This window comes from Convolutriloba macropyga, chromosome 6, assembly GCF_964194025.1.
Source record: "Convolutriloba macropyga chromosome 6, txConMacr16.3, whole genome shotgun sequence".
Taxonomy (NCBI): domain Eukaryota; kingdom Metazoa; phylum Xenacoelomorpha; order Acoela; family Convolutidae; genus Convolutriloba; species Convolutriloba macropyga.
This window is the reverse complement of record NC_134473.1, coordinates 70,173,681-70,189,096: the sequence shown is the minus strand read 5'-3', so window position 1 is coordinate 70,189,096 and position 15,416 is coordinate 70,173,681. Positions and strand designations below refer to the sequence as shown.

At 38.4% G+C, this 15,416-nt stretch overlaps 1 protein-coding gene across 1 annotated transcript in view; it reads left to right on the top strand.

The window, feature by feature from the left end:
• The window catches only part of LOC142340574 (uncharacterized), a 32,638-nt gene that overhangs the window by 4,901 nt on the left and 12,321 nt on the right, over window positions 1-15,416 (top strand). The window contains exons 2-3 of the mRNA XM_075391242.1: window positions 2,803-3,038; window positions 5,740-6,110. Coding sequence (XP_075247357.1) covers window positions 2,816-3,038; window positions 5,740-6,110 — 594 coding nt within the window. The 5' untranslated portion in view covers window positions 2,803-2,815. The remainder of the gene's footprint in view (window positions 1-2,802; window positions 3,039-5,739; window positions 6,111-15,416) is intronic.

Here is a 15,416-nt window from a genome sequence, read left to right as displayed (position 1 = left end):
TTTTTTTATAAATGGTTTCTATTAGAAAGGTTTTCAAAGGTCATTTTCCAGTCAAGGCTGGAATTTCAAATGGTCTCCAAAGTTAGGACAATTCAACGTCGAATTTTGTTTTTTTTTCCAATGAGAATTCTTCGATATTAATTGTTTTGCTATTTCTTCACAATTCAAAGAATTTGAATTGCATTGCGGTTGTCTTTTTAAGATGTGTTCACTACGCATTTTCGAAGGTATATCTAGTGGTTACTTGTGTCACGCCAAAATAGCAAGCGTAGAGAAAAACTGAATAGAAAAGTTTTAACTCTTATTTTAAAGTAATGAAAAAACGACGTTTTAACACGATTTGTTTTCCCGATTGTGTCTTACTCATTTTTCAACTGAACTGGAGTTTAGAATTTGATCAAAGTTACGTATTGTACTGATTACATACTAGGTCAAAAGAGTGAAGTAAAATGAGATGAGGTTAAATCGTTCTCATGAAAGTTTTAGTACATCAAAGCGAATGGTGATTGGTATTAGTAAAAGGAGGCTTGGTAATGTGCGTTTTTCCCACTTCAAATAATTGGTATATGAATTAAAAGCGTCTAAAAAGAGTCTAATAAACTTTAGACTCAAAACACTAAACGAATTTAAAAATGCAGCATTTTAAGGCCGATAAGACCTGCTGTTAACGAGACTAAGAGGCAACACAAGCAACAAAACCAAGTAACATTAAACATCAACAAGACGATAACAAAAAGGGCAATGTGAAAAAATGTTTTTTTTTTTCAAAATAATTAATTTCAAAATCATGAAAACCATTAGCTATCAGATGAAACCTTCAGATTGGTTCAATCTTAACTCCATAGGAAGACAATGAGACCTGACAATATCCAGAATATATCATACGGCAATAAATTGAACGAAAAATGCGGGTATAATTAAAAGCTCTAATTTTTGTGAAGCCGTTAGCGCCATAATGTGACAAGACAGCAAAACTTTACCTCAAAATGAGCAAGTTTCCGAAAATCGGAAGAAAATTCTCTGTAAACTCTTACGACATCCAAAAAAGCATTACTATTTTTAATTCATAACCATTAACTATTTTTAATACAGCCTTTTTTGATCAGATTAAACAACAGGTTAACAGAAAAAGGATAAAAAAAATTGGCAGAGCTCAAAAAAATCAGTTTATTAAAAAAACGAATACTTTTAAAAGTCAGCACAACCATAAACATTCAACTAAAAAGTACTATGTAGATTAACTTGTAACTCTAACTCCTTAGGAAGCCAATTGGCCTACGAGGCAACTGAGACCTGTCATTATAAAGAATAAATCATACGGCCACAAAAGGAACGACAAATACAGACACAATCATCAAAAATTCAATTGAAGTCCTTTGTCGGCTGTTAAAGCTATTAAAAATTTATCTTTTTCTAAAAATATTAGATATATTCAATTGCGCTTTTTTTAAAGCCATTAATGTGATATGTGACATTAATCGAATGTGAGAATTTGATTTAAAAAAAACAAAAACAACTTCAAAAATGGACAAATGTCACAAAATGAAAAAACATGAAAACATTTTTTGTAAAAGCCGAAAAACCATTGCTCAAAAAATAAAACCGCAGTGAAGATTTAACTCACTAAAAAGAGATTGCGGTCTCTTTTTGTTGAGACAGGGAGACAAATATTTTAAAATCATGAGAACCAAACACCTTCAACTAAAGTTTTATATAGAATTACTCGTACCTCTTCAGGAAGCCGAGGGGAACTGTCATTACTGAGAGTAAGACTACAAAATAAAAAAATTCTGGCAAAACTCGAATTATCACTATCAATTTTACGCAAACCCTGTGTTGAAGCCATAAATACCATGAGGTTTTGACTAAAGAATATATGTTCAGTGGGCCTCATCTGTATTTAAATGGGATATTTCAATAATTTAGTCTCGATTTTAAATCGCTATGGTCTGAAAATTAACATAGAGAAAACATAAAAGCTAAAACCACTTTTTGAGAAAACCGTTAAACGATTGATACGGTTATGCACGCGTTGTTTCATATAACAAAGGTTCTGTTTGCAGTTTGTAGGTTTGTAAATCGGGCACATTAAAACGAAATGAGCCAAAGAAGTATTTTTGATAACAGGCAGAATTTTGAAATTAGCTCAAATTTTGAATTAAAAAATTGTATCAAGTAGTTCAACAGTTCTTGGTCTTTAAGTTAAAACCAATAAAATTATCGTTTAAAAGTTTAACTTGTATTATTCACAAAAACTTGAGCCAAAATACCTTAAATTGTGATCAAAACCAAGGGAAATTAGTCAAACGTCCACCAAAATTGAATCCTCGGTATTTCCATTGAAAAAAAAACAATTCAAAAAAATTTTGAGTTTATGTAATCTACGCTGAACGGACTTTCCATGATACCACTCAAAACACTTCGATGAATATATCGATTGGCCAAAATTGGCTGAACAGCAAAAACCCAGTTGAGTATATAATCTTACCGGATTAAGGTGGGTCTGAACAATTCAGCTGAATGCTCGTCATTTTAGATCTTGATTTCGGTAAAAAAAAAAAAGAGTAGTCTAACTGAATTTCTAAACTAACACTTTTTTGGCACTTCGAAAAAAGGCTGTCAATTTGTATATTTCTTTTGTATGTTTCGATTGCAACAGAAATTAGGAGGGTCAATCGTGGCTCTTCCCTGGAAATCTGCCGCCTCTCCAAGAAAAACAAGCTCGCGATTTCTTGTTTTTTAAGTAAAAGATTTTTTAAAGATGAAAAGAAAAACAGCTGAAGATGTCTTGAAATTGATTTCAGATTGAAATGTGATGGGTGCCCGCTCAACCAAGTTGTCCAAGGGCGTCTCTTCGCTAACTATTGGCGGCCCCGGGGCACTGCATGACAAATACCTCTCAACTTATTCTCTCAACAGGGCCCCCTCTGCCAGTGAGTGGAGTCTGGTGGTTGTCAGAGATTCCTTCAACCCAGAAGCAGTCGGTCTACCCGGGTCAAGGCCGCAAACAAAGTTTATCGGGGACAAACCTTCTTTCCGTAAGAATTGAGCTTTTTTAACGTCATGTCAAAAATAATTAAACCTAAAAATAAATTTTTAATTAGTTTATGCAGATTTCATCGGCAATTACATCCAATTGAGCTCGTTATCTGTTTCTATATATATATATATATATATATATATATATATATATATATATATATATATATATATTCAACGACACAAGTCTTCATACCACTACAGTATCAGTTTCGGAAATGTCTCTACTTTTTGATTTGCGTGTGAATCGACACTCTTTTCTTGACATATATGAATACCAAAAGCTGTGACCAATTTTTCTCAAGGGAAATATAACCTGGTCACACATTTATGCAGACAAGAGAATAACGTATGATTATACGCTACTGCGATAATCAAAGATTTTTGAATCCAAATTTGAAGTGTTTAATTTTTTCGTAATCAAAATGCCATCTCATGCCTACTGGCCACAAAGAAGTTTCGACGAAATTAGAGACTGCTTTCATTCTTAAAAATGGGAAATTATACAATTAGGATACTGTTAACACAGCTGTGTGATCTATTTCGCTGAACGATTCATCTTAATTATTGTTTTACTGAACGTTGATATTGATAGCTCGCGATGAATTTATTGTTTGTTTGCTCCCATTTTTTACTGCCTGATTTCTATAAGTATTCTGATAGATTTTAGTTGAACTCTTTCGAATTCAAGTACTGTCCAGCTTTTCCTGTTTCAATTGAACAACACAATACAGGTCACTATTTTTTGAACACTGACGTAGCTACAAACTGAATCAGTGTTTCGCATTGTGCGACAATAATTTGAGACTACATACGGACAAAAATATCCATCGAATAATTTCTTAGTTTCTACTCCATGAGAATGAATTTTGTTCAATTGTGGAAGTTGGAACTCTATGTTTGTTTTTTTTCGTTTGGTCGATTTTTGCCAATCAATCTTTATCGTGGAAAGTTGGGTCTTTATTAGAAAGCATGTCAACCCTAAAATATTTTAATCTCAAAACTATCTGGATTTTATTCGATGGAGATATTAAGATTCAATTTTAAAAGCTAATTTTTAAAAGTTAGGTTATTTGTATATATTTTATTGATAACATCATCCTTTGAGCTATTTATCTGCTTCTATCTTGCCCTTAAGTCAACTTCATTTGTTTAAAATCATCAAAGCCAATGGTTTTCACCATTTTTCTCAGTAAAATTAGTGTGGGCCCACGTTTATGGAGACAGAAGAATGGGAATGATTCTCTATACTGATTTTGATTCCACTTGTGGAGGGAGGAGCTATATGTTCAACTAATTTTTTTGTTCAGTGAGTTTTTGCCTATCAATATTTTCATGATATATGATTTTAAGGGGTATGTTTAGAACGCCTTTGAGGCGTAAATTTTTTAAATAGAGAGGTTTTATCATTGAAAAATGTAGCCTGTTGGTTTTTTGAATTGAAATTATTTGGATTGAATGAAAGTGAATTCTGCAGGTTAATTAATTTTAGTTGAAAAAATTAGGTATGGCCAATGTTTTAACACTTTTGTAGCTACAACATGAATCAGTATGTTTCGCATTGTTCTAGAATGATAATTTTATGGCTACATTCATTTAATCCGCCACATTTTCACCCCCTCTCCTATCAATTGAGCTGCAGCTAGCCTCTCTAAGCAATAGCTAGCTACTGAAGAAGCCAACATCTCACCAGTCGAGGTCAATTCGCCCGATGTTAGTCGGTTATGTTTACTTGCTCTCAAACGAAATTTGTAGCAATTATATTAGATCTGTCGGTGTTTTGGATCTATTCTGTTTTGCCCCCCCCCCCCCCCCCCCCTAGCTTAATGGGCTGATCTTTTTTACGCCCCAAAGCGCACCTGCTAATTTGATATGTAACGTGCTATATAACAACACAATTTGTAACGGGGGGGGGGGGGGAGCTTAAAAAACACTGGGGGATAGAATAGATCCAATTTTTTTATTGCGATTTTACGTCTGGCCCAGTTCACTTTTTGTCCTCAAAAACGGGATAAACAGGTAGCGCCCAGCGGGCATTAATTGCTCTTAGAGCCTTTCAGCTCACTAGTCTCCCAAGTATGCGATTCACGGAAACTGTTTGGAGACTTATACTTATGGTGTGAATGGCTATTCTTAGAGGTTGACCCCATCCCCCCACACACACATGAGCCCCCCTCTCTTTTCACCCCCATTCCCACCCCTGCACATCCTTCAGGCCATAAGGGCCACGCGCAGCCAAAAACCGCCCTCCCACCGTCCCCCCCCCCCTCCCCCCACTGTTGCTCCCACCCCCGGTGCACCCCCTCCCCCCCCCCGCGCTGCGCTCACCTCAAGTCCCTTCAATTAAGCTAAAGCTAGCCTCACTATACCGTAGCTGGCTACTGACGAAGTCAACCGCTCGCCGGTTGTTTGAGAGCAATTCGCCCGACGTTAGTCGGTTATGTATCTCGTTTTAAGTCTACTTTTGTATTAAAATCGCAGTAAATTTAATTGATTTTGTTCTTTGGGAAACAAAAAATATTAGAAAGTGCCAAACTGTCAAAAGATTTTGAAAATTTTGATTTACTGTATTGCTTGGAAAATTGGGCAAAGTTTGCAGTGTACAGGATTGTAATATGTGCGAACGCACATTGCAGAGCCTCCTTGTCTAATTTTTGATTTCGTGATATTTTCATCATCAATTAATTTTTCATGTTTCAGTAAGTTTCGAGACCATCAGAAGGCCGAAAGCTATTACACAGCGGTTGACTGATTTGACGACGTCGCTCAAAAACAGTCCGACGAAAAACGGCAGTAAGCGTTCTTCGGTCAACAAACCAAGCGTATCTGAGAAACCCCAGCCTGTGAAGACAGAGGTTAAATCAACAACAAAAATCACGGAATCAAAGAAAGTTGTCGAAAAATCACTAGAGTCGACGGAAGTGGTGGCGACGAAGCAAAGCTTTAGTTATAACTACGTTGTTGTGAACAACAAGAATTTAAATTCAAATCATCCAAAAGCGGAAACAATACTGACAAATGGAAATGTGGATTCTGCCAAGCAGACGGATTTGCATACCAAAGTTACTAAGGTAATTTTCGTCCCAAATTTTGTGATGATTTTTTAGATGGCTTTTCCCAAAAAGTTTGTCTTGCAAAGGTTTAGTTGTTAAGCGCCGAGAAACATAGGCTTGTTGTGAACTATTAATAACTAATAACGATAACTACCTGCTTATGTGGAAGGCTTTGAATGGCAGTATGCTCTGTTTTGAAATCTGAGATTAAAATTGGGACAAATTAATATTCTACTAAAAATTTTTTGCTTCATGTGTTTCGAGTCCAGGTTACAGGTGAGAAAATTTTTGTAGTTTATGATTGTTTAATGGATTCATTATATATTATCCCGTGTACTTTTCCAGTGGTTATAACAAACCCGTCAGTGGGCTTTTAAAGTTGGGCTCTGTATTTTTTCACTTTTTTGCTTCAGCTGGCCGAAAGGGAATGGAGCTTCGGTCTATTCTCATATTCTTGTTTGAAAAATCTATTTTCGCTGACCGTAAGTAAGACGAATTTGGTATTAAAATCTTTTGAGCATTACTGAATTGTTTGTATGAACCATCCCCCTCCCCTATTTGACGTTAAATGAGTTATTTTTCCGTTGTTGAGTTTTTCTCGTAAACTTCCATTTTATTTATAATCGTACGTACCTCTTCGTAAACTGTCTGATTGGTCTGTTCACATGTGCCTTGAATAACAGCTCTTATCGAGCATGAAGACACAGACTCAAATAAAAATTATAAAATATTTACTATCTATTAATAGAATGAACTCAATCTGATTGGACAAAAATGTAAATAAAAACTATAAATAAGAAATGCATAACACGAATTATTCATTCATTCTTCAATTGATTCTTGTGAAACTTAGTGCTATTTGCCATCTTCAGAAATTTTCTCATCTTAGCAGAATACCGGAGGCTTGCGAACCTAAACACTTGAACAAATATTTTAAAAGGAAACAAAAACTGTACGTGGAACCTAAATATAAGTAGGAAAGCTCCTATTGGAATCGCTCTGCAAAGAGTTACCATATGGCGACAGAGATCAAGAGCACTATTCTGCAACACTAAAGAAACATAATCCGAGAAATATCACCACAGCTAAGCTTCAAAAAAAATCAATTGTCTCAAAATTCATGTTTATCTCAAACTATTGTTTATTCTTTTGGGAAAATTATTACACAAAAACAAGCAAATTCTGGATGCCGTGTTACAACTCCCCGACGTCAAAATTGTTCCACCGATCTCCAAGAGGTACGGAATATCCATCATTAAAATTTACTCAAACTCACAAAAACTTAAACTCCCCGAAAGTGAAATGCACGAACTTAGAAGCTATATAGAAGCTAATAAAAAAACAGCTTAATCACCTCACATAAATCAATACTCCAGACCTGTCAACTGTGTCGATTGAAAGAAACCGGAGAAGATCCACAGGAGAATTGTTCTTTTCACTCATAAAATTCTACAACAGATATGGCCGCGCAACACCCACCACGTGTATCGCTCAAACGTTTTGCCGGGCTACCCAACGAAAACTGGGACCAATTTGAAGTCTTTTGAGAGCAAGCATAGCAGTTGCCAGAATTCCAGCGGATCATAACCAACAAGCCCGATACTTACATTTACACGTAGACGGAAACGCATTAAACTATTATCTACGCTTATCAGAAAACACACGAAACGCCCTTGATGACGCATTAGAACAGTTACGCAACCGCTACTCAGGTCCAGACCAACGGCGTAATTTTGAGTTAGACTTACAGAGCAGAAAATTGTATCCCGTGAAACCGCACGTGATTGCACTCAGAGGCAACCACCTTATCCCGACGCCACAATGCCATTCAACCAACAGCCAAAAAACTGAATAGTCTGCATGCTTTTCTACAGAATTCTTCCTTTTGTACTACTAGTTATAAAGAAAACGTTTTCCTGATTCCCATTCAATTAGGCTCAATTACAATGAAAGCCATAGCTGACACTGGACCACATAGTAGCGCTATGTCACAAAATCATTTTGATAAAATCCACTATCATCTAACGCAAAAACCCACAAAAAAGGCACCACCGGAAATTACCGTCTGTCTCAACAGCGTTTATGCATCAGTCTCAAATTTTATTTACGACAAATTGAACCTTCAAAAATGGCCATTTAGAGCTCACAGAGGACTTTATGGTTTTTGAGAAACTCTCCAGAATTTCTTTTGGATTCCCTTTTTGCGACAAAAACTAAATAACAATCGACGCCCACAACCGCTATCTATATCTCCCTGATTTCACATTTCAGCGGAATTTGATGCAAACGGCAGGCTCAAAAAGATCAAAACGATTCAATAATAAGCGTAATATTTATCAAAAAACCACCACTCGAGTTATAATTAACCCCGGCGAACAGAAAATGACTGAACACGTGCCCTATAAACCATCAGAAGCAGATCACCAAATTGGAATAGTAGAGCATACAGCAAAACTCGAAAACATGTGAGTCTGCCTTACGAGCGATGGACAAAAATGCTAAAGTACAAACAAATTACACTAATGTTTATCAACACAACGGAAGTACCGATCACAATCGAAAGAGACACATTACCTGCAACCTACACGATAATCACACCAGCACAAGATCGCTATCTTATCCCATTAGAGCCCAAGTTGCTGGAAACATAATTTCTCAAAGACAACAAAAACCATATCGAAAAGGATTGAAAAAGTAGCGAAGGGCCAGCTAATTCACATCACAATTAACCACAACGCAAAATACTGGTTTCCAACCCCAGATACAACTCAAGATCCATCCAAACTGACAGGACTTGAAAAACGAATTTATGAAGAACTTATTCGCTTCAAGAAGAGAGTCCATTCGACCACTGGATAACGTAGAGGATGGAAAAACATTCTTGGACTGCTTTAATTGGAATGGAAGTGTACTAACAGACGACGAAAAGAAAAAGACAGAGAATTTCTTATTGGAATTCAACGACATACTTACAAGGCATCGCCTTGACATTGGCTACACCTCAAAATTCTCAGTAAAACTCACGCCTGATACTGATAGTTCAGTATATTCAAAAAATCAAAGAGTTTCCATCCACCTCAAAGACGATCTCCTAGTAGAACTTGCCTTATTACTACGGCGTGATCACAAAGTTGCCATTCAGTAGATATTCATCAATCTTCGCAAAAAGAAAGCCGAATGGAAAACTACGAATACTAATAGATCTGCGTAAAATCAACCATCTGATTCGAAATGACTATAACAACAGTTTCACAATAGCAACCCTGGCTGACGCAGGAAGCCATCTTGCAGGCAAGAAGTTCTTGTGCAAAATGGATAGAAGCCGTGGATACTTCACCGTGCCAATGGCCGATGAGCAATCTATTCAACTGCTCGCCTTCAATTTTGCATCACGAACATACGCATTTAAGAGATTAGCACATTGATTGAGCAGAGGTGTCAGCGCATTCAGCTCATTAATGCGACAGAATCTTGACCGCGTTATAACAGCCTACAAATGTTTCCAATACGTAGACGACATTGGAGTAGGTGCTCACGATCTCCCAGATATGCTGGAAAGATTATCAGCAGTCTTTACGTGCATAAGAGAATAAGGAATAAAGCTAGCTTCTGATAAATGCGGCTTTGGTTTGAAGGAAATTCAGTTCTTGGAGAACACAATAACTTCAGAAGGTTTGACCCCATCAAACAGAAAATTGCGACGTTTCTCAGAACATTCAAGATGCCGAAAAATGTAAAGCAAACAAAGAGAATGATCGGTTTCTTCAACAATTTTTACAAAGCTTTTATATCAGAGCTCGGAGAAAAGCTGCTCTCCTTTTATAGATTTCTTAAGAAAGAAACAGACTTTGAAACAAGCGAGGAACACAACATAATGTTAAAGAAACTGACACAAGATCTGAAATCAGCCTGCGAAATATCACTGAGGCTACCGATGACTAATAGACAATATGTCATTATGGCCGATGCATCATTCTATGCTGCCGGATTTGTTTTAATGACCGAGGATTACACCCAAACGGAACGTCTGGACACAGATTTTTTGCACCTGTAAGTTTCGTTTCACGTATTTCCGAACCGAATCAACTCAAGATATTAATCCACGCGAAAGAATTTCTTGCCGTTCATTTTGCCCGTGATATGTTTGCAAACATCCTTTGGGGACGTCAGAAACCAGTACTAGTCCTAACAGACAACAGCTGTCACCAGATTTTTTCAGACAAAGATCATTCCACCAACACTGTCGAACGCATTAGATTGCGTCTTGAGTTTTGACATAATACTAAGTCATGTACCTGGAAAAGCCAACCTCGCGGCAGATTACCTGTCAAGGATACGCATAAACCCGAAAGAAAAGCTCACACTTCGCATCAACTCGAAGACACCAATCAGTGAAGTCCAAATTGACACTACCGCCGAAGTCCCGGACAACTCAGTTAATACACTCCTGCACGAAACATCCAAGGAAAATACTAGGAAACACTATCTCTTTCAGACCGTCAACGAAACAGATCTAACAGAAATCATTGAAGAGGTTCATATTCAACAAATAAAACCGGCGCAAACTCCAGGCAATACACGAACACAATCCAATGGACGACTTTGACACAACCGGACACCCGCCATTGAATCTAAGAGCCGAACAACAAAAAGACTCAGACATAAAAATAGTTATCCTTTCGTTCGAAAGAGGCCCACCGACAACTGGCCAGTATCTCTCAACAGACTTGAAAAAGTACCTGAAGCAATACCCTAGACTCGCTATGTTTGACGGAGTGCTACACAGAACGTTCTACAACCATACAGGCAACAGCTTCATCAAACAATACTGTGTTCCAATTCACATGCGGAAAGAAGTATTCTTCCGCATCCTGCCATTGCGGAAGAAGTATTTTTCCGCAATGGCCGATGAGCAATCTATTCAACTGCTCGCCTTCAATTTTGCATCACAAACATACGCATTTAAGAGATTAGCACATTGATTGAGCAGAGGTGTCAGCGCATTCAGCTCATTAATGCGACAGAATCTTGACCGCGTTATAACAGCGTACAAATGTTTCCAATCCGTAGACGACATTGGAGTAGGTGCTCACGATCTCCCAGATATGCTGGAAAGATTATCAGCAGTCTTTACGTGCATAAGAGAATAAGGAATAAAGCTAGCTTCTGATAAATGCGGCTTTGGTTTGAAGGAAATTCAGTTCTTGGAGAACACAATAACTTCAGAAGGTTTGACCCCATCAAACAGAAAATTGCGACGTTTCTCAGAACATTCAAGATGCCGAAAAATGTAAAGCAAACAAAGAGAATGATCGGTTTCTTCAACAATTTTTACAAAGCTTTTATATCAGAGCTCGGAGAAAAGCTGCTCTCCTTTTATAGATTACTACTAAGAAAGAAACAGACTTTGAAACAAGCGAGGAACACAACATAATGTTAAAGAAACTGACACAAGATCTGAAATCAGCCTGCGAAATATCACTGAGGCTACCGATGACTAATAGACAATATGTCATTATGGCCGATGCATCATTCTATGCTGCCGGATTTGTTTTAATGACCGAGGATTACACCCAAACGGAACGTCTGGACACAGATTTTTTGCACCTGTAAGTTTCGTTTCACGTATTTCCAAACCGAATCAACTCAACATATTAATCCACGCGAAAGAATTTCTTGCCGTTCATTTTGCCCGTGATATGTTTGCAAACATCCTTTGGGGACGTCAGAAACCAGTACTAGTCCTAACAGACAACAGCTGTCACCAGATTTTTTCAGACAAAGATCATTCCACCAACACTGTCGAACGCATTAGATTGCGTCTTGAGTTTTGACATAATACTAAGTCATGTACCTGGAAAAGCCAACCTCGCGGCAGATTACCTGTCAAGGATACGCATAAACCCGAAAGAAAAGCTCACACTTCGCATCAACTCGAAGACACCAATCAGTGAAGTCCAAATTGACACTACCGCCGAAGTCCCGGACAACTCAGTTAATACACTCCTGCACGAAACATCCAAGGAAAATACTAGGAAACACTATCTCTTTCAGACCGTCAACGAAACAGATCTAACAGAAATCATTGAAGAGGTTCATATTCAACAAATAAAACCGGCGCAAACTCCAGGCAATACACGAACACAATCCAATGGACGACTTTGACACAACCGGACACCCGCCATTGAATCTAAGAGCCGAACAACAAAAAGACTCAGACATAAAAATAGTTATCCTTTCGTTCGAAAGAGGCCCACCGACAACTGGCCAGTATCTCTCAACAGACTTGAAAAAGTACCTGAAGCAATACCCTAGACTCGCTATGTTTGACGGAGTGCTACACAGAACGTTCTACAACCATACAGGCAACAGCTTCATCAAACAATACTGTGTTCCAATTCACATGCGGAAAGAAGTATTCTTCCGCATCCTCAACAGTGTCTGGAGCGGACATAAAGGAGTGTCGCGTACCATAGCCGAATTTCGAAAACGGTTTTATTTCCCCAATTTCACGGAAGCACTAACTGACTACATCAGAAACTGCGTGACCTGTTTACAAACGAAACCTAGTCCTACAGCAGCTTTGAGACCACCTCTCCAACCAATGTCTTCCTTACAAAATTTTCCAGCAGATGTACTCCTCATCGACCTTGTTGGAAAAATGCACCCTTCACCGTACACCTTCATAATATCCGGGATGTCTTCTCGAAATACCTATTCGCAATACCTGTAAGGTGACGCTGTAGTGACATTGTAGCCCGAGCGCTTATTTGCTCCCGAGCTCTTTTATCTTCCTGAAACGTTCCTACTTTTCATCACAGATAATCTGCGATCTAGGGACCGCTTTACGTCACATTTAATGAGCGAACTCGCCACAATTCTTGAAATCAAACTAAAACACTGCACATTGAAAAACGCACAAACCATTGGATTACTCGAAAGAAAACACGCCCCACTCAAAACAAATTTTGCGAATCAATGAAAACCAAACGTCTTCAGACTGGCATAGATATGTTGATATCGCAGTATTCATACACAACACTACCTGCGCTCCAGCACTAGGGTGTACGCCATCAGACGTATTTCACGGACGCACACCAGTCAACCCCTTCGACCTACGCTTTCAAAACACACAACTTTAGCAACATAGGCCAAAAGCGGAACGCATAAAGGAAATCCAGGATAAAACAACCGAGCTATTCGCTTCCATGAAAGAAAACTTTATCCATTCATAACTCAAATACAAGAAATATTACGACAGGAAAGCCAATGCATCTCCTCTGAAAGAACAAACTTATTGCCTCATTTTGGACCCAAAATGTACAGCACAGATCGCTACTATGAACAAACAACAGAGCAGATAGATTCCTATGTCCCGAGTGGAAAATGGACTCACAAATGCCAACTACATTTTGCGGAAAGTGAATACAAACTATACACAATGTGTACACAGAATGGGATTGCGACCAATAAAAACACAATATGAATTCAATGACTTAGAATCAATCGACCCTCAAAATTTTGAGGCCGATCCAGCAATCCCTGTGGAGGAACGAGAACCTCAGTTCTTTGATAACCAGATCGAGGACCACATCAACCAAGAAGCAGTGACTCTGCCCAGAACAGTTCCAGAAACCAGATCAATCAGTTTCAATCAAAATGTACAAACTGCGAGCTTCTCAGCATAAGAACTGCCAACAAACCATCAACAAATACAACTATATACGATGAAAATACATTCTTTGTGGAAGGCTCAGTCCCGTCTGAAGCAAGAGAAACACCAGAAACAATAGATGCGGGAGACTACGTCTTTTCTGCAAACAGTAAATTCCCTCAAACAGATGCCCCATTTAGCTCACAAGGGCCCTATAACCCGAGACGCGGCGATCACCTTGCACTGGCAAGAGAACACTCAGTATATAACAGCTTACAAGTCTCCGAAGAAGATCCACAAGTGAAAGTGATCACTTACTTCCCACTCAGTCAATACCCTGACCCTGACCTCTCCATTCCTTTCAGTTATGCGGATAATAGCGATATAGAAACTAGCACCAGTGACCCCGAGTCCTCGCTTGAGTTTTATTTCTCAATAGCCTCGGGAAACGTCGATGATACCTTCAATTCTGCGGAAACCAGCATTTCGATGCCCCAAAACAATGATGCAACTGAACAAACATCAGAAACTGAAAATGGAAATAACTCGCCTGAGACAGCTTCTCTACGAAATCAAGCAAACGAATCAGTAGTAACCAACTGCCAAGAATATATAGAGGGAGTATCGTACGACGATCCAGCATTCCAAACAACAGAAACTGATTCAGACTTTATCTTCCAAGGTGCTAGGCACTCATCGCCATTAAGGCATCGGGTACCTCCGAGAGAATTATTAGACCTAGCTCCAATTCAACCAAACAGAAGGCGGGTCATTCCGCTAACTCTCCATAGGCAGCAAATCGACGGCAATCTTCATCAAACTCTGGACTACGCAACGAACACAGACGATTCTTTACTATGACGTCATTACTTTACTGCTCCATTCTTATTGGCTATTATCTTGCCCAATGACAATCGTTTGTATTCACTATATATACCACCAAAATAACTAGAGAAGTCATTCTTCAATATCACTCACTTCGAAACCAGCAGCAATCTAAACTCGAAAAAAAATCACTCCATTCATCAACAATGTTCAAGTATCTTCCGGAACAAGCCATAGCCTGCTTGCTACTTCACTTACTGACAAATATTCAAACCACCTCAAGTAACCAGCCGGCTGTGGCAACTAAGGATGGTGTACGTTTTAACCTACATCAAAAAGTTCTCTTAACAGAAAAATTTGTAAAAACAGAAATCCTAGTCCCTTATCCAGTCTACAATAAAACCGTTGAGTCAAAACTTACAAATCTCACTCGAAAACCGGAAAACATGTGAACCTCAAAGAATTATGGTTGCCCACTCAAGTATACTAACACGACTGCATCAACAGCCGGCTTACAATGGATTGCAAAACAAGCTTTTATGGAAAACGAACTCGCACAAAAAGATATCGAATCGTTAAAAATAGAACTGTCACAACTCCTTCGCTCACACGCAGGGACGGATACAACTTTTTCTCGTCAACCGGGAGCTGCTGATGCAGCAGCCGCTGCAGTGTTGGGAATAGGCATTGGAGCTGGAGACAAATTACTCTGCTTCATCAAATCAGTCTTGGTGGATGTGACAAAAGAAATAACGAAACCAAGAAAACATCAGACAAGCTATGGCTTATCTCCAATACTTAACCGAACTTGTCGAACAAATCACCACTAAACCAAACGAAAAATT